At 38.4% G+C, this 19,421-nt stretch overlaps 1 protein-coding gene across 1 annotated transcript in view; it reads right to left on the reverse strand.

Annotated features, from left to right (window-relative positions):
* Window positions 1-8,784: 8,784 nt before the first annotated feature.
* LOC137925403 (uncharacterized) overlaps window positions 8,785-19,421 on the reverse strand; it is a 91,576-nt gene continuing 80,939 nt past the window's right edge. Inside the window, exons 10-13 of the mRNA XM_068768835.1 lie at window positions 16,570-16,728; window positions 15,232-15,302; window positions 14,601-14,774; window positions 8,785-13,812 (exon numbers count right to left, since the gene is read on the reverse strand). Coding sequence (XP_068624936.1) covers window positions 13,623-13,812; window positions 14,601-14,774; window positions 15,232-15,302; window positions 16,570-16,728 — 594 coding nt within the window. The 3' untranslated portion in view covers window positions 8,785-13,622. The remainder of the gene's footprint in view (window positions 13,813-14,600; window positions 14,775-15,231; window positions 15,303-16,569; window positions 16,729-19,421) is intronic.

Raw genomic sequence — 19,421 nt, forward strand, 5'->3', positions numbered from 1 at the left:
AAATTTATGAGCAGTAGTAGCAGAATTCTTGTGACTATATTTTACAATCTGAAGTTGAATTAGAATCCCAACTAAACGCTCAATTTGTTATAGTGTAAACAACGAAACAGTGAACAATTATTTATTTCTAATAGTCTTTGCTAAGCAACTTTAAAAAGTAATGACATACAGTTATATAACATATATTTATGTATGTATTTATCATGGCATTATCACCAATTTTCTCCATATACTATTGCCAGATAGCAAATGTTAATTCTAAATAAGTTGAACACAGTACTGTTGGTGCGCCATAAAACAACAAATAAAACAAATTCGGCAGAAAATAGAAACAAAAATATATTCCCAATAAGATATTAGAGACATATGCTATTTCATATTTAGCTGGAGTTTTTTAATACAGTCCATAAATCTTCTCGTAGTGCTTGAAGACGAGACTAACAAAAACAAAGGGAATGAACCAGAACTCACCGCGTGTTTGTTTAATGTTATAAATCTTATACATCTTTTAAATTTATTATCCAGAGAATTATTAATCATTTTCAGTAATAACATTATTTTTAGTACCATTACACCAGCAGATGTAAGGAACCTTTACAAAATTATAAATTACGTGAGAGTATTTATTTATTATTATTTTATTTATATTTTTCTATATTCATGTATGTTATTTCCAAATCGCGTCTACATCAAATTGTGCTTGCGAGCAATAACGACCGGTCATAAAAATTCATAAATCTAAAAGCTGTGTCCCTTATTAAAACCAGTGCTGTGATACGGGTTCCCATAGTTAGTACTTTTATAATATCTAGATATTATAAAAGTACTAACTATACCTTTATTCATTTTAATCCAAGTCAACAACAAATATGTTCTTCCTCTCATTGTCGCGCATACACGATACAGTCCATCAACAACTAATTTAGACAATAGTAACGTTAGAAAATTATCCATCTATTTCACCTTGTAATAAACACAGTTTGCGGTTGTAATGTTGGGCAATACAAGTTATAAAGTGTACAGTGCGGTATGAGCACGTGAATGGTCTTCCTTGTCGGCTGCGTGCTTACCTACGTCGCTAAACAGTTGTGCGCAAACTTTGATGCGCACGCGACACACCGGCTTATGTCTCGAGGTGATAAACGTAAGTCGCCGCAGGACAAACTCAGTTTGCCCGGAAGAATACAACTGACAGCACGAAGTTCGCAACAACAAACGCACAAGTGTCAAACTATATTGTTTATGTATTTATTTAAATACACTAGTTTGGTAAACAAATTGAACATTTTGTGTTTCCGGTGTTGGCATACGGATCTGAAACCTGGTCGCTTACGGTGGACTTTATAAAAATACCCAAGGTCACCCAGAGAGATATGGGGAGCTAAATGATGAGATCTAGACAAAAACCATTCTCACTAACGTACTCGAAGAATTTTTTGTCTAAAATGGCAGTGCATGGTTTTCAAGTGGCGACCACGAGCCAGGCCCACCACTACGTGACCGACGACACAACCAAGATCGCGACCGTGACCGATCACCGTGGCGATGTTTGGGGAAGACCTATGCATTGCAGTGAGCGCGTGTCCGCTGTCACACTAGCGCCACGACGTGCGAAAATAAACGATGGACAATCAGCTTCCGGTGTAAGCTGTTTCACTTGCAAATGCCCGCTAATAAAATACTAATTATCTATACTTTACAACATCGTTATGCAAGTTTCGAAAAGAACTAACGTCACATTTATTTGATAAAACATAATAGAGACTTGAGGAAAATTTTATTACAGCGCACTCGAACCCGGGCGCGCTTTGGTGTAGCCGGCGTAGTTGTGGTGTTGGTGGCTGCGCGTGCAGGGTCTTGTGTGACTGACGCTGAGCTGGTGTTCTGCATCGGTTGTGTTGTGTTAGTGAGGGCGTTGCATAGAAGCTTCTTCCTGGTCTTAGAGGAGAAGGGGGAGCTTAGCAAGCGATTGTGAATAAGAATTTTAATTGTTTATATCGCTCCTGTAATTATATTGAGGCATGGACTTTTGTGTGCTTTCTCTAAATAAATATAAATGAAAAGTTACTTTTCAAAATAACAGTTGATTCATATACTGAGTACCTCTAGGAAGAACGTGTGGGTTTTATTCTAAACACAAAACTTCTTACCTAAATTGATTTCAATCTTATGAAAAACTTACTAAAAAATTTAATTCACGATTTGTATTTAAATTATTTTCAGCGTCTTATGTATAAGAAAATTTATACAATATTTTTTATTATTAAAATATGAAATGCAAATAAAAGTTTTTTTGGAAAAAAAATCAAAAAAATCGGTTTTGTTCTACAGTAATGAAATATTCTAAAATTGTAGCGCGACACTACAAAAGAAATTTATTCAAAATTGTGGCGTGCACAAATTTTCATATGACGTTGTAAGACCTTCCGATAGTCTAAATGTGTGTGCGATCTCTGACGTCATTTTATCTTCATTAACTACATAAAACGAGCAGAGCATTCGGCATCGACGCTTGTACGGCTGTTTAAATTCAGCGGAGTGTCTGCTATGAGAAATAATTGTAGATTTCCCCGGCGCAGAGTCCCGAGAAACTTATCAAGCCGCAGTTTTGCTCGAACAGTATTTTTTGCCTTAAAAAAACAATGTTTAATCAATACATGGTTTTTCTCTGCCAATTGTCTTAAAAATCACAAAACTGGAGTCACTGTAATAACCTAATGACCCGTTTCATAAATTCAACATTAGTTCGGAAAATAACGTAATACACTATCATCATCACCTTTTCAGCCGCAGGACATCCAATATTAGACCTAGGTCTCGCACTATTGATACCAATAGCATTAGTCGGCAGCGGCTAGCATACAACGTCTTCCGATGACCTTAATAAGGTCGTCGGTTGACTTTGTGGCTGTTCAGCGCTGCGCTGACCTATCCGTGGTCCAGAACCTCAATCAGCCATCTATGGAAGCGCTATGTGGCCTATGACAATCCACGAGACTATGACTAAATAAAAAAAATACAAAAACAAAACAAAAAAGTATCGCGTTAGCATAGCGTTGATGCTCACATTTTCGTTGATTTTAACCCGCGATTAGAAAAGCTAGCCAACCATTGTTTTCAACCATAGGTTCCGAGACTTTTTCTCATAAACCACATTGGACCTCTGCTATATTTCAACTATATTCCCGAAACTCGACAAATGTGCGGACTGGAAATAAGTCAAGCCTCGATACTTTTTTAAAACGTGGAATATGCAACTTTTTACAAGCAACAGTTGCTGAAGTTTTTCAAAATATTGTCAGTCTACTGATATATTAAGCCGATGAATGTGTTTGACTTATCTTTTATTAGATTCGCTTCATATTCGCTGCATCGCTGTGTACTCGCGTCATTATCTGTTGGCAAGGAGCTGGAGTTCTTTCTCCGTGCCAGCTTACGGAGTAGCTGCGGACCTCCCTGATACGTTCCCCACTATTAAAAGCAGATAAATTGTGGTGGACCCTCGCTTACAAAATGTGAATCTACATTTATTGTCATGTCAACATTTACTTAACTTTTACTTACAATTTAAACATGATTGCGTTAACCGGAAATTAAGTATGTCTGACCAGGGAATTGTTGAGTATGACATGCGTTTTCCAACAATTTACATCGAAAGGTAATACATTTGTATTATTCGATGCCCTACAAAACGGAAAATGAATTAGACCGCTAACAGAATGATGCGATGTTTAATTATCTTTTAAATGAAAATGGGGTTAATTAATTGAAAAGCACGTCCGGCGCGTCCGGTTCCGAAGAGCGTTGATTTTCAAATATTGGCACATCGCCATCCATTTTAATAACGTAAGCAAATACGTTGATTTATTATTTTACCAAACTCGGATGGGCAGCATTCGCGGACGCTCCGAAAACTCTTGTCGTCCAGAATGCCGCAATGCCTGGAGACGGCTAGGCAAAAAGATAGAGAATGCAAAACTTGCCTGCATTATAATGGAAAAGGATGAAAGAGAGTGCGTCCTCAAATTCTTTAGGAAAGTTGCACAATACGCAATAGGCAAGAACAAAACATAGGTGGATAAAACATTGTAAAGTTATTAAAATAGATTCTTAATATTAAAAAAAATGCCTGAAGACGAAGGTCTTTGTGTGTGATGCCAGTGATAACACATGGATTCGAGACTTATTCGTTTACGATAGGCTTTATGAGAAGGCTGATGGTAACTAGACACTAATAGATAGAGCTAAATTTAGAATTCAACATCGCTGCAACATCAAATGAAGTACCGAAGTCACCGACATAGCTCGAATAATCGTCTGCAAATAAAATTACATAAAATAAAATAAACACCGATGGCTTAAAGGCGAACACATCACTCCCAAGCACAAACTTTTTTATTTTAGCAATGGAATCTTTGTGAACATTTACTAAGATCTTGTTGTAAAAGAGTATAGATTGCTCATGAATAATCTACAAATATGTAACATTATCGCATTAATAAGGAACGTTATTGTTTGCAAATATTTGTAAATAAGAGTTTATCGCAGCTTGTGGAGTCATCCATCATCGCATTGATTATCCAGTTTAATGAGTTGAGTGGCCGCGGGGTGAGGGGCATGACGTCGCCCGTTGGCTCGACGACGGCGATCAAATTAGCGCCGCCATGATGTTGCTAACGAGCTCCAAAACCAATCGACGGTTTGACTCAAGTACCTTCACCTTCATTAACCCTTAAATGTCTGACATGTCGTCGACGATACGACTTCGGTTTGGCAACTCTGTGTCTATTTAAATAAAAAATCGGCCCAACAGTTATACTCTTCAATATAACCTCCTTATAGATTTGTTTTCCTCTTTTGTTAAAATTCACGAGGTCGTCTGCTTCAATGACAGTCAAACAAAATGAAACAACTTGGTAAAGACGAAACTTGAAATCATTTCCTATGGCGGCAGTGAAGAGTTTTGCAGTGATAACATCTCCCCGTCTCACGCCACTATTCAAAGGTATGTCCTTAGTGATCTGCTGATGGTGTTATTGTATAAACTCTTCACCACCTTGATATTTCGATACTGAATGCGGCATCGCTGGAGGAACTAGAATCATCATAGTCCATGTTTCGATCCATTCAAAGGTTTTCTTACAGTCCACAAATGTTAGTGGTAAGTTATACTTCTGTGTAAGAAAAGGACCAATATTTAGCCACTTCCGCACATGCAGTGGCAGTCGACAGTGGTAGTCACTCTCACAGACTCTGTGTTTGGCACTAATCGGTGTAACATAACTCCTGAAGATACCCCGTGGAGGGGTTAAACACGTGTTAAGTGGTTTAACGGTGGCAGTTGTGTTTCGCATTTTTTGCCGCATGCGCATTTATCAGCGGGCTGGCGGGCGGTGCACTTTGTTGCACGGCTACCACTGCATGTGCGAAAGTGGCTAAATATTAGTCCTTTTCTTACATAAGATGGACTTCCGCAGGGTCACGCCTGATTCCATTAAATATTATACTCCTATATTTTCTGTATAACTTGTCGAAGTGAAAATGTGGCCTTAGTACACTAGTTTTATTAGGAATCGTCTTGTTAGGCTGGAAGTCATATGATCTGCGTTCGAGAAGATTCTCGACGACCCCCGGGTATTATCGACGAGCTATAGCCCAAGCCGAAGTCCCCCCGCGGAGGCCTTTGAGCTTAGTCATTCCATGGAGCGTTCACCGAAGCAATCTAAGAGCTCGACAGCCTACCAATCCAGTAAAATAGTAGTAGTTAATGACCCGAGTCGAAGCTCCCCGGGAGCCCTCAAGTTTCACTACTTTAAGAGTCTTAGGCTAGGCACACCGCTACCTCAAATTGTAGCCATTTGCCATTACAGCAGTGACAGTCCGGGCTAAAAAAATCGCCGACCTTTGAAGTAGCGGCTTGGATGTGTGATGTGTCTTTTAATTCTTCAATAAATAGTTCTTTCTTGAAGAAGAGCTCCAACTCACTTTTGCTCCGTGCCTCGCTTACCGAAGCTCTGATGTTATTCCGTCTGCACCGGCGCTTTGTTGTTTTTGAACTGTTTCACGGCCATTTTAATCTCGCACAGTTTGAAGACTGGAAGTTCTTAGCGTTGTGTCGGGTCAGCAGACTGGTGGATCTTTGTAGAAGTGTCAAGTCAATTAGCCTAGCGACCAATATTTACATACAGACGTACTTAGACATGGATGTCCGGTTTTACGTACAGTTAACGATATTGCACACTCATCGTAACGTGTTTCCGGTGGAGATGTTTGTGTTTACAAAAAGGTCCGCCGAGTCTCTCTGTGACCTTATTGGCCGTTCGCCAAATGCGGCACAAAATCAATACGCCGACAGCTCGAGCCGTCTGCCCGTCAGCTGCGTCATCTGCGGCATTGCAACGGATTTAATCGGTCTTTATAACGCTGCTTGTTGTTTCAAGTCTAGACTTGATCATTTCGTGAATTCATTCATAATTTTAATATTGGATAAAAAATATAATTATTGTTTTTAAATAAATTTTTCACTTTTTACGTTATTAATAAACTAATATAACATAGAAATGTGTTCGTATACATGTCCTTCCAAACATGATATTTAATTCCGTCTAGTTTAGTAAAACTAATAAAGATCAGATATGTACAATATTTATTTGTCTCTCGCACCTCTGACTGCGAGATTCCCAAAGAGACATATTTAATACACATATATATAATATCATATATATTCACAATAATACAGATGATTTCGAAAAAACAACGAACCATTGTTTTAATATGTGTAAAAGAAAGAAAAATAAGCTTTTTGCGTCCTATATTCGTTTCAGAAAGTTGATTCATACGTTTTGGGACACCGTACACGCTACGATAATAAAATCCCTGAACAAGTTTAATTAAATTACAAATAAAATCCAAAGCTTATGTTGAAGTCAGATTAATCAATAAAGCATAGTATTGTATTGAATATTGTACAGGAGACAAATATGCCCGGGATTATTATCATAATTCTGATTTTCGCGAACAAAATAGATGATTCATATCAGGAATAAGATGTAAAATTCTTGCCAGAATTTTTTCGATCAAATATACACTCCGAACCTGGTTGTCTAAAGTTATACGTATAAATATATATTTATATGTACATTATGTGTGTTGCGTTGACCTTTTAAAGAAGCTTATCAAAGCCTATTCGAAAGAATAAATATTAGTTTCACTGCTGGTATTGTCTACACAGTCAGAACCAACGTCTCATCCCATAGAGGCCATGGATCGAAATCTGATTTTTCCGGTTATCCTATTATGTTACATTTCACCGTTTGTTTGCTGTTGCAGCGAGGTCATGTAATCTGTAGCCCTTGGGCAGCGATTTGAAATAAAATAATGTAGCAACTAATATGTAATTGAGTATTCCAAATTGCATTGTTAATATATATAAATTTTAGCTGTTTTTACCCATAAGAAAAAATTGTGTAAGAAAAATTATAAAACGCTGTCGTGCCTCCCAGCTGGGAGAAGAAAGATCCGTATCAAATAGCGGCAACCCTCTCCCGTCTGCGTTTAGTTTAAACGAAAAATAAATATTGTAAAAAAAAAGCACTAGCGATACAAATTATAATTAATAAAAAATATATACACGAGTGCGGCCCAAAAGCCATAACACGCAACCACATGCCACAGTACTTCACCATGAAGCTACTGCGCCTCGGACTAAATATTTTATGTGTGACAATACAGATAATGAATATTTCCATATTTTTGATCGGTCAACTGCATTCTAGGATATAAAAAACACGAGTAATGATTTTTAGAAGTACTGACTGTACAGACTGCTTCAACAATAAAGAGAGGACGAAGTAAACCGCTTGATTGTTCCATACGGAACGTCATTACGAAATGCTTGCATATACTTAGTTGCATTCAGTCGAAAGCGTGTAAAAGAGTAGTCCAATACTTAAATATGTGATAAATGTAAAGAAAATAGGGAAAGTAGCAATTAAATTATAAAGGAAAAAAACGTGGGAATAAAGCAAAGTAAATAAAGTAAATCAAAACAGAACAAAATGTAAACCGGTAGGTAGTATTCTGGTGGAAAAGCGACGAAAGAGAGGTCATGCATGAGAGAATTACGAAAGAATATGTAAAGAATAAAATGTGAATGAATAAATGACACCGAGAAGGAACAGACAAACAAACGAAAATAATAAGACCTCTGAAAAAATTTTGTAAAATATTCCGTGTACCGAAGACAGGGCGTACGAGAGTCTAACAACGGGGGTCATTGAACAAAGAGTCACGGTAATTATCAAAAGTCTGGAAGATCTTCACCATCGCGTAGAAAAGGTACATATAATCACATTTAATACGAGTTTTGCGCTATACGAAATAATTTTTTTTTTAAATAATCAATATTTATCATCAAGGCAACAAATACAGAGATCACTCTGAATTACGTTTTATTTATTTTTCTATTGAACACTTATCGCTAGAGCAGCATTTTGCTATAAATTAAAATTAGGAACTCTACCGTTACTAATAAAAATACATATATAGATATTTACGAAAATTTCAACTTTTTATATTTTTGTCAACATTTTTGTGGCATACTTCACTTAAGCCTTTCTAAAATTGTCACGTTTCTCATTGTAACATACATCATTTTTTATATTAAAGCGAAGCGCTTAAATTCGTTCGTCCATTTTCGAAATGCACTCCCGTGGGGCGTGGGCCCTACGTTGGGAACCGCTGGGTTAAAGAGTAAGGTAAATAAAACACAAAAATATTGTCATATTTATTTAATATCGGAGACTAAATTTATATTTAACTACATTTGAAGTTTAAACTACATCCTAAAAAAATGTACGCAAAATATTGAAATTTACGAGATAAGTACGTACGGACAACACCGCGGGCTGGCGCCCCGCTACCAAAATAATTTGTTCCGCGAACCGCTAGCGGGCACGCGACTATCTAGTAAATTCAGGTTCAGTACAATGTACACAGAGACAATTGCTTTACTTCACTTGGATTGAACTTTGCACGTCCCGACACTGCATCAGATACATGATCTTAAAGAAAACGCCAGAACTTGACAGACAAACGAAGCAGCCGGCATTTGATTTGGCAAACACAGACGGCTTGTATAATAAACTAGGAGTGCCAACTCAATTGCCGGGTACCATACGCATCTGGTCAATATTTAGTACATATTTATATAATTATCTGATTTGCGTGCAGAGGAAACAATATCTCTCAAATTCTCTCGTCAATACTTCATTAATAAAATAAATGTATAGCTCTTCAAAGAGAAAACATTTTTTTGTATATTTTTTTATATTTTTACGAGAGATTTATTTTAAAGTATCTCTTTGGCACATATAATTTTGTCCTTCACTTCAGCCTCATTTTGTAAACCAAAATATATTTCATTTTATTTTTTAAATGACAATAGAAATTTTTAAATTAATTGGTTATAAAGGTGTGTATATAGGTTTATATTTATTCGCCGAACAAAGTTAATACCTTCATACTAATATAAAGATGCGTTTACATAAGTGTTAAAAACGACCCTTTGCTTCTCACATAAAATAAATAAGGGGATACTATATTTAGCTCAGCTTACAGCTTTATAAAGTGCTTTAAGAAATAAAACATACCAATAATTTTTAACAACTAATTTTGATAAAATATTATATATGGTCAATTACATTATAAAGATATAGTGTAAAATGTAAATAGTAAAATAGAAAACAACAGGGAAAATTAAAAACATACAACTATGAACATACATTGAGATAAAAATTTCCTAAAGGGCTTCACTGATAAACTCATGAAGGCCTGTTTAAAAGGTCTCTACCATTTGGAGGCAGAAGATTGCGCAGTGGCGTAAAACAAAAAACATTAAATTATACACAGTTTATATATAGGACAATAGTCTATGTATTAAAAAATTGGTTACTCTGTGATGTATCTAATTGTTAATAGAAATAAATTAAATTGATGTCTACTTGTGATATTATAAAACCGCTTTTTACTACATGCATGTGAATGTATGTATGAAAATTATTTTTTTGTTATTTTTTCCATCTATCATTAGTTTTGTTCATCTCTGAAATGTCTGAAACGATTTTGACACAACTTATCATGGCAGGTAGTTGTTGTGATAAGAAGTAACTTAGACTGCTTTTATTTTAGAAAAAATATTAAACGGAATAAAACTTGATTTCTTTTTTTTGAAATGCCAAGCGGACGAAGTCTCGAACACAGCTAGTCTTGATAGAAATTTAATTTCGTAAAACAAAAAGTTGAAATGAAATCCTACATCACGGTGAAAAATTTATTGAACGATAATTGATCTTGGGAATGAATTGCTCGTAGTTGGAGCTGCATTAAAAATATTGTAAATGACCATAAAAAACCGGTCTGAGTTTGTTGTGGGCTTTTTGAGACCCTTGTATGTTTAAGTTGAAGGATGCCTTGTGGGGGGGGGGTCATTCTGATTCTAGTTTCCATCAATTTGGGCTTCTCCGACATTCTTCTCATGTCCTTTGCAAGCAGTCACTTCAAATGTTTCAATGTGGGTAGTATATACAATAATATGAATAGACAAGTAATATGGGCTGATTAAAAATGTATCTTACATGAAATAATACATTCTTTTTTAAAAAATAATTGAAGGATGAAATTATTTCAACAATTAAAGGCGCCTATTTAAAAAAAAAAACTTTCACGAAATACAAATGTATGAAACATTTTGTGCAGGTCGCCGTACAAAGATTTTACTTTTGATGATCAAAACCACCTTTAAAATTAGTCGTGTAAACGCATCTTTAGTATTTTCACAATTGTCAACTCCCACTACCGTCACTACCGCACATTTGTTAAATCGTTTTTAAAAAATTAAATCGTTTTTACACTACTTAAGTGACCGCGTGTAAACCAATCTCTTCTTTAGAATTGTTTCTCTTGCTACATCTGTCCTTTTCACTTGGATAAAAGTACAATTGAGATAGCACTATTTTAACTTTGTCCGGCGAATAATAAAGGAATATTTATCATCAATGATACATAAATAGTACAGGAATGTTTTTACCAAGATAATTTAAAACCAAACGATCGTTTGTACCAATGATTTATACTCTTAATTAAAAATGCAATTGCAACATCTGCAATTACTTTAATTGCAATCATATTTTACATACATTGTTACATCTTGTGATTGTCTAAAATATTATGTAATATTTTAATGAAATGTTGAGATCAAGTTATTTTTTTAATCAATAACCAAACGGAATCGAGTATTAATAAAACTGTTCCAGAATTTACTTTCAATTTACTTTTAGTTAGATTCCTGATCAAAATTTTATGGCAAGTTTTATTCAATTTTACATTCAATGTATGTACACATGTATGTGAAGATTCAGACATCGGATATTTGGATACGTATTTATTAAAGGTCTATATGTTGGCTGTATATGTAGACTGCTTTCGTAAGATTAAACCTGTTTAGTATGTTGAAAACAGTTATGCATTAGTGACACGTCGAAGTCGACTCCATAGTTTGCAAGCCCTAATTAATTTAGACAATTACGCATCTAATTATCCAACCTCTGATGGTAATGTATATATATACTAAATACTTTGAAAGTTTCTCCAATGACAGAGCCTTAAAATTCTATTTACAATTATACAACAATTATGGAGTCGTTTATATAGTAAGTCACTTGAAATTTAACTTTTCAAAACCCTTTCATCTGAAAATATTAAATCACATAAGCCAGACCCGCTGAATATAATAGATAAACATAAAAAATGTATTTATTTTTAATTACAAAGGAATTTAAATTTCACAGCTAACATATTTTATCAACGACGGCACGAGAAAAATTATATCCATTTATAATCTGTTAAAACGGCCATACGTGAAAAAAAATAAAAACAAAAAAAATCGAAATGCAATATCCCACTCGTGGGTGTTATATTTATTAAAATAAATTATAATTACACATTATAATGTAGAGTTTACACGAAATATTATCACAACACTCGATATTAGCACGAAGTAATGTTTTATTTTATTATTTTCTTTACATTTACGTATTGCAAGTACACGGCGGTGCGCCGTTTCGAACGTTTCACACACATACAACACAATAATCACTCAGCTAAGAGTACATGTGATATGGACTTTAAATATAAAGGATGTAAAGATTTTCATGGTTTGACCGGTGAAGTTGCCGATGAAACAATTTAACATATTGACACATTGTATGCGGGCGGTGTTGTGGTGGACTACACCAGGAGTGGAAACCCTAGCGTTAACACTTTGCAGTGTTATAGCCTGGCAATAGCAACCAACCGAAGCCGAGGTTCATCTCAATCATCTCTAGTCCCCAATTGATTGAATTAATGTTCAGGGGGAGGCCTTTACCTTTAAGGCTGATGTAACGATGATGATGTGATCTGTGATATTGATTGGCACATAATAACTTAATATGCAATCCGACTACAATGTGTCAAGGTAAAAGGCATCTCATCTCTGAAAGTTTATGAAGCCTCCTTGCAATGAATACCTTCAAATACAATGCAAGCATTTTATTGCCGGTAATGTGACCGGTAATATTATTATTATTGTGAAGGTTGTGGAAAATTGCTGGATTCGGGAAGCGAGGCAGGGTCAGTCATGATGACCATCTTTAGGGGTGGTTTATGCATTGATGTGATGAACGTTAACAAGGAAGTATCAAGACACATCATCACACCAGCAATAGGAGGTGCAATGGACAATGCCCTTCCCCATAGATTTAAACACTGGTTGGAAGTGGCCTGCGTCCAGTCTTATGACCTGATGGCATCTGCCATACCTAGGTCTACACATACAAAAGATAATGATTATTAACGAATGAATATTCAGTTGCATATTTGCCTATAGTTAAGGATTTCTTACTATGGAAAGAACTTTTGTTTAGAAGAAATCTAGCGGTTTAGAATATTTCATATGTTAATGTTAGAACATTGACACAGAAATTCGGAAATAATTAATTTAGATGGTATTTATTAACCAAATAGAATTATTTGCACTGATCACTTGTGTGCATCAGAAAAAGAGTGTTAGAAGAGTTCAATTTGATACAAACTATAATCAGATTGAACTCCCGTTAACACCGTGATGGTTTAATAGTACATAGAACAAATTAAACAATGGACAATTGCCGACAACAGAGTGAGACGGCGAACAGTAAATGATTGAAGCCGCTTCCATATCACTAGGCAAATACGCACCCGATAACTTACCGGTTTGTAAATAATTATACATTTAACTCTAGCGCGCATTTTTAGTACGTATCACAAAAGATCACTCGCTTTTGTACTGGCACACACGAAACGTTCTTTTTTTTAATTTCGAGTTTGATAATCTTTTTTGGCGCCGAACCTGCCACGCGGCTGTGATTGCAACACTGTATACATTACTAAGGCATTCGCCTTGATATGTTAGACTTTAAATTGTTCGTATATAATTTTGAATTTTAAAATCACTCGAATAAACGATCTCGCACTAAAGTTCGCTTGTAAGGATTCATTTCACTGTCCGCGTATAGCACTGCTATATTGGTAATAGCGTTGACGAGTTATTTGTTAGGGTCGCCCTTGAGCGCGCGGTCGAGCACGGCCTTGGACGCGATCTCGACGGTGACGGTCTTGCTGATGGTGCACAGCGCCTGCTCGCCGCCCGGCGCCTCCGCCAGCGGCTCCGTCAGGATCTTCAGGGAGGACACCTTCGCCCGCTGGTACGCCACCACCGTGTTCATGCTCAAGAACCTGAAAATAAATACATACCAAGTTAATAATTTTATCAAAATTAATAAAAACAAAATATCAATATCTTTTTTGCCCATTTGTATTTTATCAAAGCACCTAAATTTACTTTTTAAACAGTTCTGATATAACAACTATATTATTTTCTTCCCATAACACGGTACTCGTATAACGCGTTTTTCTCACGAGGTTTTTCCTCCAGTCATATTTCTGTACTTTGAAAGTGATTATGTCTTATGTCTGCACATTGTGCTAGTTCTGAACCTTTATTTAATACGGAACTATTGTTTCTAAGACACAATTTGTAGAATTTTAAATAACATATGTGATACATCGTGTGCATGACGGTTGACAACTTCTTCGTTCAAAAGGCCTGCATAGATTTTTCTACAATCCTTATGTTTATAGACTCGTATTAGACTTTATTATTATATTTAATTTGAACTATTGATTACCAAAATATATCGCTTTTTTGATATTTTCTCGTGAGGAAATCTAACATGGTAAACCCTTCCATTGCGGGGACAACGAAAGTGTTACATGCTAGACTTCTAGACCCGCTAAAACCGCTTGGTATTTTCAACGACTTTTGTAATATTTGAAAGTATTATTGTGGTTTAAACTGGGGTGATCTTGTTCCCGAATCCAGGCATTTTAATAAATAAGTCAGAATTCCTTTGCGCGCCACTGCGGGACCAGGAAACCAAATAACGTAAGCCTTCTGTTTAGATGCAGCGTGTTAGATGATGTTGATGGTTTGCTTTGTTGTGCCGCCGGTGATGAGTACTTACCGGATGACGACGTAGCAGACGAGCAGCGCTGCGCCGGCGCACAGCACGCGCACCACGGGCGAGGGGAACAGCTGCACCAGCACCCACGCGCCCGCGCCCACGCCGCACATGATGCCCACGCCCAGCGCCGTGTGCGCCCAGTGCGCGCACGTGAACCCGCGCTTCCACTCCACCCTGACGAAACAAACTCATTTACTGTAACAATACATCACTTCGCACTCAATCTGTAATCTCAATTACAATTTTAGTTAAGTGTATTAATGTATTTTATGTATTAATAGAATTTTACAATTGACGTACTTCTAGAGATAGCGGCGACTAAAGTGTAGTAAGACTTTCACCCAAAAACACACACATAATAACTTAAGTTGTGATTTTCAATTGAAAGGAAACTACAGCATAGACCACTAAGAAGGAAATATTAAGCAAAACTTGTAGTATGGCACGCGACCACACGTGCCTTGACATCATTTTGCTAGTGGAAGGGTTCTTTTGCTGGAGATCGTCTTTCAATTAAAGTGTATAAGGATTTTGCAATATTTTCTAAACCCTGATCACATGGGTAACAGGCAACGCTTCACAAAACATATTAACTACAAGTTGATCGTATTTATTGATCAGTTATACGAACCCGTTGGTCTCCTGCACGATGTAAGGCGTGTTGCACACTTTGCACTTGAGGCCGTCAGGCGTCGTGGCGCTCTGGAAATTAAAAAAAAAACTAATTTTCATAACAGCGCATACATACATCGATGTTACGCAGATCGCAATGAGAACGAATAATACTGCAGACAAATATTGTATAATGTACAAAGTGTGTAGACTTCACCAGCCAAATATTATTATAATGTACTTTGTTGATCTGTACCAATAGTGAGACAATTCGCGTAGTTAAAACGTTAAAGTTCAGCTGTGTCTTCTTCACTCAATCGCATTTTTAAGATGTGGTGTTTTTTGCTAGTCAAATTTTTAAGAAATTATTTTACATGCGCCCCAGTAGTTTTTAACATAGTTTAGTGAAAAACATTTTATATCACCCTTGTTGTTCTAAAGCCCCTCAAAATTATTGTTAGTGTTCAATATCATAAAGTTCTCTAAAGGTAAAGTAGATGTCGAGTGTTGTGTTGTGTTGTGTTGTGCTGTGCTGTGCGGGTGTAGTGCGGTGCGGGTGCGGTGCGGGTGCGGTGCGGGTGCGGTGCGGGTGCGGTGCGGGTGCGGTGCGGGTGTAGTGCGGTGCGGGTGCGGTGCGGGTGCGGTGCGGGTGCGGTGCGGGTGCGGTGCGGGTGCGGTGCGGGTGTAGTGCGGTGCGGGTGCGAGTGCAGTGCGGTGCGGGTGCGGTGCGGGTGCGGTGCGGGTGCGGTGCGGGTGTAGTGCGGGTGTAGTGCGGTGCGGGTGCGAGTGCAGTGCGGTGCGGGTGCGGTGCGGGTGCGGTGCGGGTGCGGTGCGGGTGTAGTGCGGTGCGGGTGCGGTGCGGGTGCGGTGCGGGTGCGGTGCGGGTGTAGTGCGGTGCGGGTGCGAGTGCAGTGCGGTGCGGGTGCGGTGCGGGTGCGGTGCGGGTGTAGTGCGGTGCGGGTGCGAGTGCAGTGCGGTGCGGGTGCGGTGCGGGTGCGGTGCGGGTGCGGTGCGGGTGTAGTGCGGGTGTAGTGCGGTGCGGGTGCGAGTGCAGTGCGGTGCGGGTGCGGTGCGGGTGCGGTGCGGGTGCGGTGCGGGTGCGGTGCGGGTGTAGTGCGGTGCGGGTGCGGTGCGGGTGCGGTGCGGGTGCGGTGCGGGTGCGGTGCGGGTGCGGTGCGGGTGCGGTGCGGGTGCGGTGCGGGTGCGGTGCGGGTGCGGTGCGGGTGCGGTGCGGGTGTAGTGCGGTGCGGGTGCGGTGCGGGTGCGGTGCGGGTGCGGTGCGGGTGCGGTGCGGGTGCGGTGCGGGTGTAGTGCGGTGCGGGTGCGAGTGCAGTGCGGTGCGGTGCGGTGCGGTCACCTCGATGAGCCAGCGTCGCAGGCAGTCGTGGTGCACGGCGGACACGTCGCCGGTGCAGCGGCACGGCCGGATGAGCGGCTCGGCGCGCGCGCCGTCGTAGCAGATCCAACAGTCGCGCGCCGACCCCACGCTGTCCACCAGCGAGTCCGTCTCCACATTCTGTCGGCAAGTTCGTTTGTTTAGAAAACCACCCCGCAAGCAACTTTATATCAATTTAAAATAACTTTTTGAACATAGCATTTCAGCGTACTTATGAAACGACATTATCATCATCATATTAGTCGGTAGACGCCCCGTGCAAGGCATAGACCTCCCCCAGAGATCGTCACGACGACTGCTCCTGCGCTGCCCGGTTCACTTAGTGGGGGAACCTGCCCCCACCCCGCGTCTACCGGCTCCTAGTCGCCCGTTATGTTGAAGTAATCGTCAATTGTTTTGAAATTAATAACAATAAGAGCATTAATTGCCTCCAAGAACATACACGAGAGAAACACAATTATTAGACTAAATATGAAAAAAAAAATATATATATAAATAAAGCTTGAAGAAGCTTGTGAATTCAGTTCGTTGTCATACGGAAAAAGACACAGCGAAACAATTTATAAATTTCAAAGTCAATCAATGAGAAAAACATAATATAAACCCTGTTTGTCATCGGATATGTTATTAATAGTAAACTGCCACCGAAACGGTTGCCGCTCGGGATGCTGATCGGGTAAAAGCCGACCAAAACCGAGAGGCCCTCGCGAGGGCCATTGTGTACGGTCACTCCTTAGAGCGTTCATGGAAGCGATCTGAGAGCTCGGCGGCATCTCAATCCAGTAAAGTAGTAATAGCATGTAGCGACTCGAGCCGGGGCCCCGCGGGGAGTCCCCGAGCTTCGTTATTTTGACACGCGAGGTCTTACGCTAGGCGCACTCTGCGCCCCGTCTATAGATGTAAGGCCGGTTTAAAACGAATTAAACCAATCGGTTTAAAACGAAAAAAACCGTTTAAAACCGAAAAAACCCATTTTTTTGGTTTTATACGTTTAGTGTTGACGACTATGTTTTTCTTAAATATAAACACATTATCTATTCCAAGCGTAGACATTACCTAGCTAAGTTGAAAAACTATTACCTAGTTAACTATATTGGTTATTTTGAAAAGATTTATCAATCAGTTTCATTCGGTTTAAAACCAAACTCACACACTTGCACTTCTCACGCGGAGAGACGTCAAGAGACCTTTGAGTAGACCTTAAACACTTGGAAATAAAGGTCAAAACTCCTATCCACAATTTCTTTATGATTTAGGTATATATTTTAATCTATTGTATGTAATATTGTTTCTTTATAATTATAGTACTTTATATGTAATATACTTACCTACATAGATATAGACTGCATAGGTAACTAACACAAGAACAAGTATTGTCGATAATGATGTGTAAAAACACTGTTCTTATATTTTAGTAGGCGAGTTTTAAACCGTTTAAAAAGATTTATTTTCGGTTTTAAACCGTCACTTTTGGTTTTAAACGTTTTAAATCGGCTTTTTTACATCTATAGCCCCGTCATCTAAAACACGCGGAATCTGCAAATGCCACTTGGGCAACAGCCGGTCATAACTCAATAGTTACTCTTTTAAAATGAAATTTAATAATGGTCAATAAATAAGTTCCACACACTGAATAAAAAAATAATGCATTGTGAATATAAAGGTGTTTTAAAAAGTTCATATTCCCCCTAAATTTGTAACAATTTATTTATTTCAAATAAACAGCGACACGCATGTTTGCATTAGAATCACGCGACAAAGTACAAAATTAAATATTTTGACGTATTGTACAGCTTTGCACATAATAATGGCAGTACACACCTAAACGTTAATAAAGAAACAACTGAAAAACAATTTAAAACGGTTCTCTAAATAACAATACAATAAATACATTTAAAAAACTTTTAAGTTAAACGGTTTTTTGATACCCATATTGTGGTGGTTGTGGAAAAATATGTACCTAGTCCGCCATATTGGAACGGCGTCCATCTTGAATTTTAAATTTTGACATAATCGTCGTGTTTTACTAGTGTAGCCCTTTCATTTGATACTTATATTGAGGGGGTTAAGGAAAAATACGTAATCCGCCATTTTGTATCGGCGGCCATCTTAGATTTATAATGTTATTGATTTTATTATATTGTATTGTCATCTAAATTAAATGTGTGTACCAAATTTCAGATCAATCTGACAACGGGAAGGTGCTTAAATTTCAATTTCTAATTTTGATCCAAATTAATTCCGTAAGGGTCGAACTAAATAAAACCGTTTAAAAAGACACTAACAATGTATTGCTTGTTAAATTATCGCACGCAAGACATTATACTTTGGCTGTAGTGATGTTCCAGGAAAGATGGTAAATAATAAATCTCTGTTGAGACGACTCACCGCGAGGCGGCGGCTGCGCGCTTCCAAAGGGCCGGCCTCGAGTGCGAGAGTGAGCGCGCGCCAAATGAACCAGTGCCAGTAACGAAACACCTCAACAACCAAGCGGGCCTTCTCCCGCCATCTTAACTTCCAAAACATCATCATCTGAGGAGCGAAAACGCCTTGTGGTGACCAACCGGGCACGAGACATCTACCATCTTAACTCAACACTCTGGGCAAACATTCAGTGAAGATATCACGGTGCATAGTCCGTATATGACAAACAGATCCATATACATTACTATATTAATAAATCATATTGCTAACGAAACAGATAACATATAATCCAAGCCCTGCCGCAGATCAAACAATTAACCACAAAGCCAAAGCGACAAACGTGACAGCGACACGCCGAGCGTTAAGCTCGAGATCTCCTGAAATTTGTT

This window comes from Battus philenor, unplaced genomic scaffold (assembly GCF_028537555.1).
Source record: "Battus philenor isolate CCGP_79_NKW_IND1 unplaced genomic scaffold, ilBatPhil1.0.hap1 SCAF_27, whole genome shotgun sequence".
Classification (NCBI taxonomy): domain Eukaryota; kingdom Metazoa; phylum Arthropoda; class Insecta; order Lepidoptera; family Papilionidae; genus Battus; species Battus philenor.